At 46.3% G+C, this 16,900-nt stretch overlaps 1 protein-coding gene across 1 annotated transcript in view; it reads left to right on the forward strand.

Moving 5' to 3' along the window:
• Positions 1–16,900, forward strand: part of ENPP3 (ectonucleotide pyrophosphatase/phosphodiesterase 3) — a 102,096-nt gene that overhangs the window by 16,050 nt on the left and 69,146 nt on the right. The window contains exon 2 of the mRNA XM_075862390.1: positions 4,269–4,359. Coding sequence (XP_075718505.1) covers positions 4,269–4,359 — 91 coding nt within the window. The remainder of the gene's footprint in view (positions 1–4,268; positions 4,360–16,900) is intronic.

Consider the following 16,900-nt stretch of genomic DNA (forward strand, 5'->3'; position numbering starts at 1 on the left):
ACAGCTCCAGCCAATCACAGGCCAAGCACAGGCTGCAGCCAATCACAGGCTGCAGCGGTCACTTGGACTGCTGCGTCATCCAGGGAGGTGGGGCCCGATGTCAAGAGAGGCGCGTCACCAAGGACGCGTCACCAAGGACGCGTCACCAAGGACGCGTCACCAAGGCAACGGCCGGGAAGTTCTCGGTAAGTAGGAACTTTATCTTTTTTTTTTACAGGTTTTTCGCTGTTGTGTTCGGCATTCACTGTCGAGGGTGCTGAAAGATTTAGCTCTTTCAGCACCTTGGACAGTGACGGGCGTTGACAAGCCTCATCTCTATGATGCCGGCTGCGCGAAAATCACGCAGCCGCGCATCAGACACGCATGACACACGCAGCTGTCAAATGGTTTTTGCGCTCGCAAAACGCTGCGTTGTTTGCGCGCGCAAAAACGCAACGTTCGTGTGAATCTCCCCTAATTGCTTTGAAAAACACATTTTAAAAACCGCATGTGTTTTACCGCAACTTGCCACAATTTTGCAATGCGGCTTTTGGCTGGCCGCAGCATAATACAGTACCAGCAAAGTAAATGAGATTTCAAGCAATGTCATCTATACGTTGTGGAAATTTTTTGCACGGAAATTGACATGCGGTGCATATTTTGAAATCCGCAGCTTGCCAATTTATCTTGCATTTCTGTCTCCGAATTGTATCCGACAAGTTTATTTAAAAAAACGCAGCAAAATTCACTGCATAAAATCTGTACCTGTTACAGCATCAAAATGTAAAAACCCATCTAAAAACGCAACAAACAAGGCACCCTTAAGAGCGGATTTTACCTGCTGCATTACCTGCTTTTACTTGCGGTTTTAATGTGGATTTTCTGCACCAAATTACGCAACATGTGCATATAGCCTAAGGGTATGTGCACACGACCTATTTTCAGACGTAATGGAGGCGTTTTACGCCTCGAATTACGCCTGAAAAGACGGCTCCAATACGTCGGCAAACATCTGCCCATTGCTTGCAATGGGTCTTACGATGTTCTGTGCAGACGAGCTGTCATTTTTCGCGTCGCTGTCAAAAGACGAAGCGTAAAATTACGGCCGCGTCAAAGAAGTGCAGGACACTTCTTGGGACGTAATTGGAGCCGTTTTTCATTGACTCCAATGATGAACTGCTCCAATTACGTCCAGCTCCGTAATTTCAGACGTATTTGGCGTTGTCGTGTGCACATACCCTAAAGGACAGCTAGTACGTCTCCTCTTATTTGAATCCAGTCCTTGTTTTGGCTTCAAGAACTGCATTAGAAAACCTGATCAAAACCTGCACGTTTGCATACACCCTTAGATCCTCTATGCAGTTGACACCTCCCTTAATGAAACAAAATCTGCATGTTACCTAATCGCAGCCGGCTATTTTATTAGATATACAGGAAACATATTACAGAATTTTGAATGCAGAGGAGACAATGACTTACGAGCCTCCTGTGAGTTGCATTTACATTGTCTTATTGTATGCATATAGATTGTGTGTTCTAAATACTCTAGGGATGGTTACTACTTATAAGCGAACAGTTGAAGCGCACGGCTTGCAAATATGTTGAGATTGATTTGATATTATAAGTAAATATTAGCAAAGCCCATGAGTCAGGAAGATTTGTCAACTGATTTAGGTTTTTTGCTTGCTGCAATAGCATTGATTCATCTCTCACATATGTACTTGACATTTGTAAGATGTTTTTGCCAAAGCCTTGGGGACTAATGGGCTGGTAATATTTGTGCCATGTTTGTCATCTTCTTTCTCCTAATATTTCAGAGGATTCGTCATATGCCCCATATAGATTAGAATCTGGTATATGTATATGACAGGGTCCACATGTGGCGTATGTGCGGCGGAAAAATCCACAGCATTTACAGTAGCAGCAAAGTAGATGAGATTTGAACAGAACTCATACACAGGCTGTGGAATAATCTGCACAAAATCCATGCATAAACGTACCAGATTTTTATATCGCAGAAGATTTGTTGTGGAGTTTACCTATTTAGTTCAATATGAAAGAAAAAAAAAATGCAGCAAATGCCCATCATTGTAGATTTTGCTGCAGATTCGCTGCCTATCTGCAAAGAAATCTGCAAGATAAAAAAAAAAAAAAAATGACTATAGTCACCTCCCATAGTACAGTGTTTCTGCTCCCACAGCGGGAATATATACAGGCTTCTGTGATGACGTTTCATCACATGTGGCCACTGCAGCCAATCACAGGCTGCAGCAGACATATATGACAACATATCACTACAGGACCCCGGCTGTACAGAGACAAGCCGAGGAGTAGGGACGCCTTGTTATGGAAGTGCCAGGGGAGGTGAGTATAGTCTTTTTATCTGTTTGCCGTTTTTCGCAGAGGTATATCCGCCCAAAAATCTGCACCAAAATAAGCATGATTTGGTGTAGAAATTCGGTTGGATTTCCTTGCTTTTTCTGGGTAGGATAGGCTGTAGAATTTTTCATGTGAAGATACCCTATCTGTGATCGTCCGCTTTGTGCTTTTATATGGTCATGGGCATCAAACAACAACCCCTTAGGCTAGATTCACACGGGCGTTACGCATCTCGGACGTGAAAAGCGACACGTCCTATTTTCTCACGTTTGTGCGAATAAGCCCTTAAAGGAATACCTTGATTTTAAACCACAATTTAATGTGATACATGAGGCTATACACAGTATGTCAAAACTGCATCCAAGAGTGGAACTTCAGGAAAGTGGTCGCAGAGGACTGTGATTATTTACTTACATACGTATATAGTACATCCCGTGTACCAAAAGGGCTGATGCACATGGCAAAGCTTTGAGAACAAACCCTCTACGGTGGCACACAACGTCCTTACGATATCTGGGAGGCACCAAATTCTCCATGGAAGTAGTGCTTTTAGGGAAGAATAGCTTCGTAATTAATTTTTATCTGTGAGAAAAGCCTTTTGTATGCCTTCGCATAAAAAATAAAGCAAACGGAGGTACATTATGGGGCCCATTGCATGCAATATGTGCCCTATTATGGGTCTGTACAACATGAATCCATAAGACTGAAGCTCACATTGGGCTTCACAAGGGTAATGTGACAAGTATTTTAAGAAGACGAAGTTGAAATTAAACAAATTTAGAAAGCAGATATAAATAGGGAACATTTGTATATTTTCAGCAGGACATAAAGCATCACTGCTAACTGCCATTCCGTGTGTTCAGTATGTTGGATTTATTCTGTGAAGGCCTTTGGAAAAAAAAAAGCTGGGCTTTCAAATGGCTATTTTTCCGCTATGCCCATACCTACCTTAAAGAAGCTTGGTGTAGGGGAGAGTGAAGCATTCTATAATTCTTGCCTAACACTATATTCAGGCTTCAATGTGTTGACTGGTTTGCCAAGTATCTTTGAGCAGGCTGAAATACAATTGTTATCTCTGCTGTAAAGTGACAGGTCTACCTGCTGCTGTGTTCTGGGGAACCCCTGTCCAGGTTGTGTAGAACCCTAGTTTGGGAAACACTGGGCTACGTAATAGAGCTACTAAACAATTGTGATAAGTTCAAGGGTATGTTCACACTAAGCGTATAAGATGCATATTGTCCGCCCGGATTTTAACAAATCTCATCCACACTCTGCGGAAAATTTTTGCACATAAAATGTACATAAATTGACATGCTGCGGATTATAAATGTCAATTTACACTGCGAATTTGCTGTGCATTTGTTGCAGAGAATTTCCCCATTGAGTTCAGTAAGGAAATAAAAATCCACAACAAATGCCTTTGTTTGTAGAATTTGCTGCAATTACACTGCATATTCGCAGCAAATTCTGCAGGTTAAAAATAAAAAGACTATACTTTCCTCTCGCTGTGCTGCCATAGCAATGCGTCACTGCTATTCAGTCTGCTCTATGTCCAGGCTGCTCCCTGTGATGACGTTTCATCCCATGTGACCCCTGCAGCGGTCACGTGTGATGAATCATCATCACAGGAGGGCACCAGGACACAGAGCAGCTGGAAGAGCAGGGACAACATCCAGACAGGTAAGTATAGGCTTTTTTTTTCTAGTTGTCGTTTTCCGCAGCAGAAAATTCAGCCAAGTACACACATGCCATTTAATGCGAATATTTGTCCAGATTTCCCTGTGTGTTTTGGATCTTATACGCTGCAGACTTTTCTGCAGCGTATACGTCCTGTGTGAACATACCCCAAAACCCATGAAAGTGTGAACTTCATTTAAAATAATTTTTACATTTTACATTTTCTCTTACAGGTCCTTCTTGTTGCGTTGGTTGTGATGTCGCTTGGATTAGGCTTGGGCCTGGGACTAAAAAAGGAAGAGAAACAACCTGATAGACCTTTAGGTATTACCTGTTTTGTAGAATTTTGTAAACCGTTAACTGATGAATTTTATATGACTTAAAGGGGTAGTCGCATCGCAGACATTTATGGCATATTTGCAGGATATACAATAAATATCTGAACGGTGCGGGTCCCACCTCTGGGAACTGCACCTATGGGGAGAACAGAAATCGGTCCATCACATCCTAGCAAAGAAAGAATGGAGAGGTGGCCGTGCATGTGTGCGGCTGTATCCATTCACTGCTACAGAAGTTAGGGAACCACAGAGCATACATTCTCCACATAGGTGCACCTATCCGACATTAATGGCATATCCTGTAGTTATGCAATAATATCTGAGATGGGTATACCACCTTAACAGAATTTACTGGTTTTATAATGAAAAGTTATGCCAGCTTGTAATACAATTTGTAGAAATGCCATCTCATATTTAGACAGCGTAAACTTAGACCAGGTAGTCAGAAGTTGCGACAAATTTATCCCAGTAGTGCATGCTGTATAATAAATTTAGTGCATCTTGCCAGACATGTTAGACACTTTTCTCTTCCTTAGACCTAGTTCACACAAGCATGTTCGGTCAGTATTTCCCAGTATTAGTGCCAAATAGGCTAATGAATTGCTGGCTGGCCAAGAGGGCGTCAATGCCAGCGATTCTCCTGAGGTGGAGCTGCCTCACAGGCTCTGATGCTGTCCTTTCGGTTTGAGGCTCCTTTATACACACTGTCTTAGATCAGCGTGATCTCACGAGACCAGGATGAACTAAGTCTGTGTGTATAAAGCAGCCTCACGCTGATAGGACAGCATCAGAGGGTGAGAGGTAGCTCCACCTCAGGAGAAGAGCTGGCATTGACACCCTCATGGCAAACCAGCGATCCATTAGTGTATTTGGCACCCAGACATATCCCAGGTATGGGGGGTGGGGGGGGGGTGGGGGGTGTGTGGAAATAAAACAAAGGCACCTCTGGAGTCTAGGAGACAGGTCCTAGTGACGGATCCTCTTTAAGGCTTTGTTCACATCTGTATTCTGGCTTTCCGTTGTGCTGCTCTGTCATAGCAGAAGAATAACGGAAAAAGGAAGCCGCTGGATCCATCGGCCAACGGCGCCAGACAGAAGCTATTGACTTTAATCTTTTCTGACAGTTTCCGAAAGGTTTCCGTCATAGTGTCTGTTTCCGTCATGCTGTCCTGCAAAGGACAAAATAGCGCAGCGTGCTGTGCCTAAGACTGTATTCATATGTACTTGGTGAGTTTTTGCCACGCTTTATGCTGTATTTTTTTTTTTTTAGTTGAGTAAAAAAAATTCTGCATGTTTAAAACAAAAATACATCAAATGTCATGGCAAAGACCACCACAAAAAACATGTATGACTATAGCTTGTTTGCAGGTTTAATTTGCTACGCACATACAGTATGTATTTTGTTTGTTGAAGTCCTGGAGTCAAGTCAAGCTGTTGCTATGTAAATAAAGTAAGTGCACTTGGTAAATAACATCATGGGGTGCATCAAAAGGGGCATAGATGTACATGACAAGAACATAGTTCTACCACTTTATAAATCGTTAGTCAGACCTTACATTGAATATTGTGTGCAGTTTTGGGCACCAGTGTACAAGAAAGACATAGTAGAGCTTGAGTGGCTTCAAATGCGGGCTACTATGGTAAATGGAATTGGTGGAGTACAGTACCCAGAAAGATTTTAAAAATGGTATTATTTAGTTTTTAAAAAAGACGGCTTTGCATTATATATCAAAGCAGTGGCGGACACAGACTGCAAAAGGCCCCTGTGCAGATAATGTGCCAGGGCCCCCCCGCCCCCCCCCCAATACCGACAAAGTTACCTAAACATATATATGCATATAAAAATAAACCTTACTAATAAAAATTATGAAGGAAGATTTATATTGTACATTTTATTACCAGTTTAGAACACAAGTAACACATTTTTTTCCGGGTTAAATTCTTATCTAAACTAAGTCCCTAAATGTGGGCAAAGAAAATGAAAAACCTATACTCACCTCCTCCGGCGCCTCCGTTCCCCCTCCGCAGCCCCTATCCCTTTCTGTGTTTACAAAGCTGCTGTGGTGACGCGCGGTCGATGGCACATGACCGCTGCAGCCAATCAATGCCCTCAACAGCGATTTGCTGTGGAACTACTGTCCTCAGCAGCACACCAATGAGGAGTTATTGGCAGCAGCGGTCACGTGCCATCGGCAGCGCGTCACCAGTGCAGCCTTGTACACTTGTAACACAGACCGAGACAGGAGGATGGGGGCTGCGGCGGGTGAACGGAGGCGAGGGAGGAGGTGAGTATAGTTTTTTTATTTTCTTTGCCCACATTTAGAGACTTAGGTTAAATTGAATCATTGAATATAACACAAAGCACTCATGCAACTGAGATGCAATAATTTAGATGATCTTATCATGCTTAGCTTACTGCACTGTTACCTATCAAGCAGGACTGAATCTCAAGATATCTACAGAGGGGGCTGTATGGCGTTATCTACAGGGGGGACTGTATGGCGCTATCAACAGAGGGGGCTGTATGGCGTTATCTACAGGGGGGACTGTATGGCGCTATCTACAGGGGGGACTGTATGGCGCTATCTACAGGGGGGACTGTATGGCGCTATCTACAGGGGGGACTGTATGGCGCTATCTACAGGGGGGACTGTATGGCGCTATCTACAGGGGGGACTGTATGGCGCTATCTACAGAGGGGGCTGTATGGCGTTATCTACAGGGGGGCTGTATGGCGTTATCTACAGGGGGCTGTATGGTGTTATCTACAGGGGGGACTTTATGGCGTTATCTATAGTGGGGTCTGTATGGCGTTATCTACAGGGGTTCTGTATGGCGTTCCCTACAGGGGGGGTCTGTAGGGAAAGTCATACAGCCCCCCCCTGTAGGGAACGCCATACAGACCCCCCTTTAGGGAACGCCATACAGACCCCCCTGTAGGGAACGCTATACAGCCCCCCCTGTAGGGAACGCTATACAGCCCCCCCTGTAGGGAACGCCTTACAGCCCCCCCCTGTAGGGAACGCTATACAGCCCCCCCCCTGTAGGGAACGCCATACACCCCCAATCACTCAAAAAAATGCGACCTACAGTGTGAAAAGACAAAAGACATGTATCCCCTATCCACAGGATAGGGGATACATGTGTGATCGCTGGCATTGATAGGGAGAGCGGGGGACCGAAAGTCCCCCGAAGTTCTCCATCACTCACCTCTGACTTCCGGTGTCTGCGCAGCTCAAGTGTGACCGGCGCTCCATTCATTTCTACGGAGCTGCCGACACAGACCCCGGAAGTCCGAGGTTTGTGATGGAGAACTTCAGGGGACTTTCGGTCCCCCGTTCTCCCTATCAATGCCAGCGATCACACACGTATCCCCTATCCTGTGGATAGGGGATACATGTCTTATGTTTAATGGCAGAGCGGGGAGATACTCCCTGCTCTGCCGTAGTGTTCCGTGGCATCGCGCTGTAGCAGCCATAGCGGCAGCTAGCGGAGATTCCGGCCAAGGTGGGGGCCCGTGCCGGCAGGTGACGCGGGCCCCCTCATGCCGCGGCCCCGTAGCAGCCGCTACGGCTGCTATAGCAGTAGTTACGCCCCTGTGTTAGGGGGAGTTCACACTGAGGTTTTTTTCGCGAAAAACGTCAGAAAGTGCCTCCCATTGAAATCCATGAAATTTTTCCTGCGAGCAGTAAAAACCGCATGCGGGAAAAAGAAGCGCAATGCCCTTTCTTCGGGCGTTTCTGTCTCTGACTTCCCATTGACAACAATGGCAGGCAGAAAATGCGTTTTTTGCTGCGTTTCCCTGCCCACGGCCCGATGGCCGAAAAACGCCACAAAAAAACGCAATGAAAAACGCGGGAAGTGTTCTACCGGCAGGTCAAAATATGCCTCAAAATTCCGGAAGGAATTATGAGGCAGATTTTTCTACATAAAAACTTCTCCCTTCTGACATGAACTTTTTAACTTCATCTACCTGTCCTCTGCAGTCTGCACGTCCTCCACTCGTCCTGTGTCTGTCCTCCGCTCATCCTATGAGTTCTCCGGCAGTCCTGACTGTACTGTCCAGCCGCCCGAAGTCTTACGTCGCACCGCCCCCTGTCCTCTCCCCTGCCTGAGCGCTCCTCCTACCACCAGCATCGCCGTCCTGTCCTATTCATCTGTGCCAGATTGGCAGTGCAGTGTAGCGGCTATCACCGGGCCCGGGCACCCGCCCCCTCCCTCCCGATTGGTAGTGCAGTGTGGCGGCTATCACCGGGCCCCCGCCCCCTCCCTCCCCTCATGCCTAGTGTTGTGATGCTACTAGGCATGAGGGGGCCCGTGCCGCCAGGCCTGGTACATAAAATGTAATGTGCCTGTCAGGGCGACACGGGCCCCCCCATGCCGCGGGCCCCGTAGCAGCTGCTACGGCTGCTACTGTGGTAGTTACGCCACTGAACGGGCCCCCTTCCCACGCGGGGCCCTTGTGCAGCTGCACCGGCTGCACATGCGGTATGTCCGCCCCTGTATCAAAGGTCAGTACATAGATCTGTATATGAATCAATTTATACCCAGGCCTGTAATAAGGGAGCATCCTCTACATCTAGAGGAAAGAAGATTTCTCCACTAACATAGAAGGGTTTCTTTACTGTAAGAGCAGTAAGACTATGGAACTCCCTGCCAGAGGTCGTTAACAGGGTAAATTCACTTAAATAGTTCAAAAGGGCCGGGGTGCCTTTCTTGAAAGTATTAATATTACAAGTAATTGGCACTAGAATATTTGAGATGGGTTGTTGATCCACTAATTTATTTTGATTCTGCTCATATTTGAAGTTAGGTAAAGTTGTTTCCCCTAAGATAGAAAATTGATTCCTGACTCGTTTTTTTTTTTTGCCTTTCTATAGATCAACACCTTTTTTTTAACCTTACTATGGTACCGAATTCGGAAATACTGGGAACAGGTCCTCTTCTGATGATTCCACACTTAGGCGTTGTTCACATGTTTCATTTTTGAACTGATAGATCAGGATCGCAATCACAGTTTTAATGCAGTTTTTGGCTCCGTTATTTGAGCCAAGCACAGAAGTGGACACAAAAGAAAGGTTATTCATCAGTCTTTTATTTATACCTTTCCTTCTTTTGCATCCACTTTTGGCTTTGGTTAGAAAAAACATCTAAAACTGCCACAAAATCTTTATCAAAACTGTGTGTGTGATCCTGGCCTAATGGAGAAAAATGCATCTAAATTGCCCATGCGTTTTACAAAGTGTTGCAGCCGTAAACTGGTTTTACATTTAGGTCTTGTCCACATGTAACGGAATTGCTGTGTATTTGCAAAATACGCTGCAGAATACAGTATGATAAATCCGTTACGTGTGGACAAGCCCTTACTAGTCAGAGGCTTACAGCTGAAACACTTTTTTAAAACACATGGGTAGTTAAAAAACGCTTGCATTTTTAGATGTGTTTTTCTCCACAACCCCTTCAGGACCCAGCCATTTTTTGGATTTTAGTTTTCATGTTTTCCGCCCCACCTTCCAAAAGCCATAACTTTTTAATTTTTCCGCCGATAAAGCCATACAAGGGGTTGTTTTTTTTGCGGGACGGGCTGTAGTTTATAACGGTACCATTTGTTGTACCATATAATTTATTGGGAAATTCTTTGTGGGGTGGAATAGGATAAAAACAGCGATTCCTCAATCCTTTCAGGGGTTTCATTTTACGACTTTCATCATACGGTAAAAACGCCATGTTAACTTCATTCTACCAGTCAATATGATTACGGCGATACCAAATGTATATCGTTTTTTTTATGTTTTACCGCTTTTACAATTAAGCAACTAGTTGGTAAAAATTAAACTTGTGTTTTGTCGCCACATTCTGAGAGCCATAACTTTTTCATTTTTCGATCGATTGAGCTGTATGAGGGCTTATTTTTTTGCAGGGCGATCTGTAGTTTCTATTGGTAAATCAGACTTTTTGATCACTTTTTTTTTGTTGTGAGATATGAAGTGAAAGTCAAAATAAGCACAGGTAGCTACTATAAAATATAACCTTTAATAATTACCCTTAAAATCAGGTGTATAGACTAACAGGACAAACAAGAAAAATAAACGGGATGTGGAGACTTCCAGAGTACGATAACTGGAAGAGACCCTAAAAAATCCACCAGCAGTAAAACAATAGTATTCACAGCAATGAGATCAGATGCATATGAAATCTACCAAAATCAGCACACCTTGAGTTAGTGTCTACTGAAAAATGGATGGATCTTACCAGAATCAACGTCGGCTGTCTGTGCTCAAAGCGTATAGATGGAGAAAACTCAGACGCTGGGCCAGTGTTGGTCGGTGGAAAGGGAAGACAGTTGTAGCATCCCTATCTCACCCTGAGGGTATGTTCACACAGCTTATTTTCGGACATTTTTCGGGCCGTAAACGGCCGAAAAATGGGCAATAAGTCGGAAGCAGAATGCCTCCAAAAATTTGCACATTGATTTCAATAGGAAAAACGTCGTTCTGTTCCGACGGGCCGTTTTTTTACGTGCCCGTTTTGAAAAACAGTGGCCGCGAAAAAGAAGTGCATGTCACTTCTTGAGACATTTCTGGAGCCGTTTTTCATTGACTCTATAGAAAAACAGCTAAAAAAACGTCTGTAAAAAACGCTGTGCAAAACGCGAGTTGTTAAAGAAAACGGCTGAAAATCAGGACCTGTTTTCTTTGAAAACAGCTCCGTATTTTCAGAAGTTTTTTTTAGTATGCGTGTGCACATATCCTAAGGCCTTATTCACATGAAGGTGTCCGTTTTGCGAGCGTAAAAAATGCAGCGTTTCGCGCGCGTTGCAGTTCCGTGTGACATCTGTGTATGGTGCGTGTCTGCATTTTTTACGCGCGTATGTCATCAGTATGTCCCGCGTTTCACGTCAGCAAAATAAACTGAAGGAGGTGTTTTTCATTTTCAAAATCATTTCTTTAGCAACTGTTGCGTGAATCACGCACATCACATGGATGTGCGTCCATGTGCTGTCCGTGATTTTCACGCACCCATTGACTTCAATTGGTGCGCGAGGCGCAAAAAACGCACAAGTAAAGGACATGCAGTAAGTTTCACGCAGCGGACACATGCTGCGTGAAAAACACTGAATGTCTGAATGGCCTCATTGACTTGCATAGGTCCGTGTGACGTGCATACCTCCCAACTTTTGAATTCGGAAAAGAGGGACATTTTAAGCCACGCCCCCTGACCACCCCAATATCCGGCATCAACACATCAAATCACGGCCAGATCTTTCTGCAAATAACGTGCGCACATTCTCACTGCGGATCTCTAGACTGTCTGGATATCACAGATATTATGGATCCGGTTATATCGTCTTTATGTTACTTTTCCTATCTTGGGTATAACATTTGCTCATCACGGCGGCAGCAGCTGCAGGACAAAAGGCTGAGAACAATGAAAGTCAAGAGGGAGACCCTGTGGTGGATGACTTTTCAATTGACAGGTAGCAGAGTTACATGATGGGGATTTTTTTTCCAGTTGTGTAACTCTGCTACCGGTCAATGGAAAAATCATCCACCAGAGCCCCCCTGTAGATCGCTCCACACACAGCCTCCCTGTACATAGCTCGACACACACAGCCCCCCTGTAGATTGCTCCAAACACAGCCCCCTGTACATAGCGCCAGATACCGTGCCCCTGTAGTTAGCTCCACACACAGCCCCCCTGTAGATAGCTCCACACACAACACCCCTGTAGATAGCTCCACACACAGCCCCCCTGTACATAGCTCCACACACAGCCCCCCTGTAGATAGCTCCACACACAGCCCCCCTGTAGTTAGCTCCAGATACAGCCCCCTGTACATAGCGCCAGATACAGCCCCCTGTACATAGCGCCACACATAGCCCCCTGTAGATTGCTCCACACACAGCCCCCTGTACATAGCGCCAGATACCGTGCCCCTGTAGATAGCTCCACACACAGCCCCCCTGTAGATAGCTCCACACACAGCCCCCCTGTAGATAGCTCCACACACAGCCCCCCCTGTACATAGCTCCACACACAGCCCCCCTGTAGATAGCTCCACACACAGTCCCCCTGTAGTTAGCTCCAGATACAGCCCCCTGTACATAGCGCCAGATACAGCCCCCCTGTACATAGCGCCACACACAGCCCCTTGTAGATTGCTCCACACACAGCCCCCCTGTACATAGCGCAAGACATAGCTGCCCTGTAGATAGTTCCAGATACAGCCCCCCTGTAGATAGCTCCAGATACAGCCCCCTGTAGATAGCTCCAGATACAGCCCCCCTGTAGATAGCTCCAGATACCATCCCCCTGTACATAGTGCCACACACAGCTCCCCTGTAAATAGCTCAACACACAGCCCCCCTGTTGATAGCTCCAGATACAGCCCCCTGTACATAGTGCCAGATACAGCCTCCCTGTAGATAGCTCCAGATACAGCCCCCCTGTAGATAGCTCCAGCAACAGCCCCCCTGTACATAGCGCCAGATACAGCCCCCCTGTAGATTGCTCCACACACAGCCCCCCTGTACATAGCGCCAGACACAGCCGCCCTGTAGATAGTTCCAGATACAGCCCCCTTGTAGATAGCTCCAGATACAGCCCCCCTGTACATAGTGCCACACACAGCCCCCCTGTAAATAGCTCCACACACAGCCCCCCTGTTGATAGCTCCAGATATAGCCCCCTGTAGATAGCTCCAGATACAGCCCCTTGTACATAGTGCCAGATACAGACTCCCTGTAGATAGCTCCAGATACAACCCCCCTGTAGATAGCTCCAGACACAGCCCCCCTGTAGATAGCTCCAGACACAGCCCCCCTGTAGGTAGTGCAATACACAGTCACTTAGGCCTCATTCACACGACAGGGACCGAGTGTCGGCCGATAAAAACGGCCATTTTAGGCCGTTTTTTCCGGCCGGTTTGCATCCGTTTTGCATCCGTTCCAATTCCGTTCCGGGCCGTGTTGCCGTTTTTAACGGCCGATTTTGACCCGTTTTGCATCCGTTTTTTTCCCTGTCCGTTTTAAAATTGGATAAATTTGTTGCCTCACACAGCCCTCTGCAGGTAATGCCACCCAGGCCCCCTGCAGGTAATGCCACCCAGCCCCCTGCAGGTAATGCCACCCAGCCCCCTGCAGGTAATGCCACCCAGCCCCTTGCAGGTAATGCCACCCAGCCCCCTGTAGGTAATGCCACCCTGCCCCCTGTAGGTGATGCCACCAAGTCCCCTGTAGGTGATGCCACCAAGTCCCCTGTAGGTAATGCCACACAGCCCCCTGTGGGTTGCACCCACCCCCCCCCCTTCCAGGAGAAGTCACTGACTTCAATGTCCATATATGGACAGTTTAGTCACTGACTTCTGCTGGAGAGGAATCCCCGGCCACAGGGTCGGGGATTCCGCTTCTGAAGTGAGTGACGTCACTGTGTCCATATATGGACTGTGTATTCACTCACTTCTCCTATAACGGAATTCCCTGCCACAGGGTCGGGGATTCCGCTTCTGAAGTGAGTGACGTCACTTTGTCCATATATGGACAGTGTAGTCACTCACTTCTCCTGTAGCGGAATCCCCAGCCATAGAGTCGGGGATTCCGCTTCAGAAGTGAGTGACGTCGCTGTGTCCATATATGGACCGTGTAGTCACTCACTTCTCCTGTAGCGGAATCCCCGGCTATAGAGTCGGGGATTCCGCTTCAGAAGTGAGTGACGTCGCTGTGTCCATATATGGACAGTGTAGTCACTCACTTCTCCTGTAGCGGAATCCCCAATCCCCGGCCGGGGATTGGGGATTCCGACTCCTACATGAAGCAAAAAAAGACTCTCCTCCTCCTCACATGCACTCTGCACTGTGAGGAGGAGGAGTAGGAGAGAGAGCGCGAGCGACGGAATACATGGCCATCACTCGGGACACATTCCGGTGATGGCCGTGTATTACCCGGCCCCATAGGCTTCTATGGGAGCCGGGCGGCCGGGTAAACGGCCGAAAATAGGGCATGTCCCATTTTTTGACGGCCAGGTTTCCCGGGCCGTCAAAAAATCGGTCTATTAGGGGTCTATTGTTCCTAATGCAGCTGGGTGACGGGCGATTTATGAACGGCCGTCACCCGGCCGGGAAACCCTGTAGTGTGAATAAGGGCTTAGGCCTTATTCACACGACAGGGTCCGAGTGTCGGTCGATAAAAACGGCCGTTTTGCATCCGTTCCGATTCCGTTCCGGGCTGGGTTGCCGTTTTTAACGGCCGATTTTGACCCGTTTTGCATCCGTTTTTTTCCCTGTCCGTTTTAAAATCTGATGAATTTCATTTAAATTTGTTGCCACACACTTACCCCTTGTGAGTCTATACACCTGATATTAGGGGTAATTATTAAAGGTTAGATTTTATAGTAGCTACCTATGCTTTTTTCGACTTTCTGTAATATTGAGCTAACTTTCCATGCACATTTTTCATCTGTTGCATGGTATTTTGGACTGGCTTGTGTATAGAGATATGAAGTGACCAAAAAACAGCGTTCTGGCGGTTTATATATTTTTATTTCTACACCATTCACCGTGCGCATTAAATAATGTTATAGTGTAATAGTTCAGACTTTTATACGCAGCAATACCAATTTTGAAGTTGTTTTTTATTTGGAGAAAAAAATGGAAAAAGGGGTGTGTTTGGAATTTTACATTTTTTTTCACACTACTAAAAACGTTAACTTTTTTTTTTTACATATTTCATTAGTCCCCCTTGAACCAGCAATTGTTAAAGACACGACTTAACAGGAGATTACAAAAGGCAGTCCTGGGGGCCTTCATTAGACCACTGGGCTGCCATGACAACCATTGGCGCCCCCCGATCGCTTTCTGGGGGGTGATGAGCTGTGAGAGGAGGCGCCACCCTGTTTGTAATGTCTTAGATGCTGCGATCGTGCTCGATCACAGCATCTAAGGGGTTAAACAGCCAGGAACAGCACAATCGCGGTTCCTGGCTGTTAGTCCCAGGTGTCAGCTGCATATGGAGTGGGCTCAGCGGGTGAGCCCGCTCCGAACATTACCTCCCTCACTACGACGCAATAGTACATTCTGGTGCGAGAAGAGGTAAATGGGGTTTTCCTATCAGGGACATTTATGGCATGTCCACAGGACATGCCATAAATGTCAAATAGATGCGGGTCCCACCTCTGGGACGCGCACCTACCTCTAGAACGGGGGCCCCCTAAACCCTGTTCTACCGCTCTGTGCTCCGGCTGAAGCGTGTGATTCCTGACCATGAAGAAGAAAACAGCGTAGCTCGCCTTTAAGTCCCATAGAACTGAATGGGATTTATGGAAACAGTGTAGCTTAGCGAGCTATGCTGTTTTCTTCTTCATGGTCAGGAATCACACGCTTCAGCCGGAGCACAGAGCGATAGATCGGGGTTTAGTGGCCCCGTTCTAGAGATAGGTGTGGTTCCCAGATTTGGGACCCGCATCTATCTGACATTTATGGCATGTCCTGTGGATATACCATAAATGTCCCTGGTGGGAAAACCCTGTTTAATAAAAGCAGCAAAAACGCAACATAAACGCAACATGTGAACCCAGCCCTTTGAGGTTCTTCAAAACTTCTGTGGTGAATTTATGCAGTGTGAAATGGTGCAGCAGAGAGTATATGTCAAGAAATAATATATAAATTAGCCACAATCTCGCCCCTGCCAAGTTTTATTTATTTGGATTAAGGGTATGTGGACACATAGTGTTTTCAGGCGTATTTCGGGGCCTGAAAAAATGGAAGTAGAACGCCAACAAACATCTGCCCATTGATTTCAATGGGAAATACGGCGTGTTCTGACGGGACGTTTTTTACGCCTCATTTTCAAAAAAGGGCGCGTAAAAAGACGCCCGCAAAAAAGAAGTGCATGTCACTTCTTGAGTCATTTTTGTAGCCGTTTTTTATTGACTATAGAAAAACAGGTCCAAAAACGCAAAAATGCTAAAAAAAACGGCTGAAAATCAGGAGTTGTTTTCCCTTGAAAACAGCTCAATATTTTCAGAAGTTTTTTGCGAGGCGTGTGTACATACCCTAAGGGCTTATTCAGACGAACGTTATATACGTCCGTGCAACGCGTGTGATTTTCACGCATCTCGCACGGACCTATATAAGTCTATTGGGCCGTGCAGACAGTCCGTGATTTTTGGGCAGAGTGAGTCCGCTTTGTAAAACTCATGACATGTCCGTTCTTTGTGCGTATTTCGCGCATCACGCACCCATTGAAGTCAATGGGTGCGTGAAAATCACGCGCACCACACGGAAGCACTTCCGTGGGACGCGCGTGATTCGTGCAACAGCAGTGAAAAGTATGAATGAAAACAGAAAAGCACCACGTGCTTTTCTGTTTACAAACATCCAAACGGAGTGTCATAATGATGGCGGCTGCGCGAAAATAACGCAGCCGCGCATCATACGGGACTGATACACGGAGCTGTTAAGTACCTTTTGCGTGCGCAAAACGCCACATTTTTTGCGCGTGCAAAGCGCACACTGTCCGGCCTAAGGCTGG

Source organism: Rhinoderma darwinii, chromosome 4 (assembly GCF_050947455.1).
Source record: "Rhinoderma darwinii isolate aRhiDar2 chromosome 4, aRhiDar2.hap1, whole genome shotgun sequence".
NCBI lineage: Eukaryota > Metazoa > Chordata > Amphibia > Anura > Rhinodermatidae > Rhinoderma > Rhinoderma darwinii.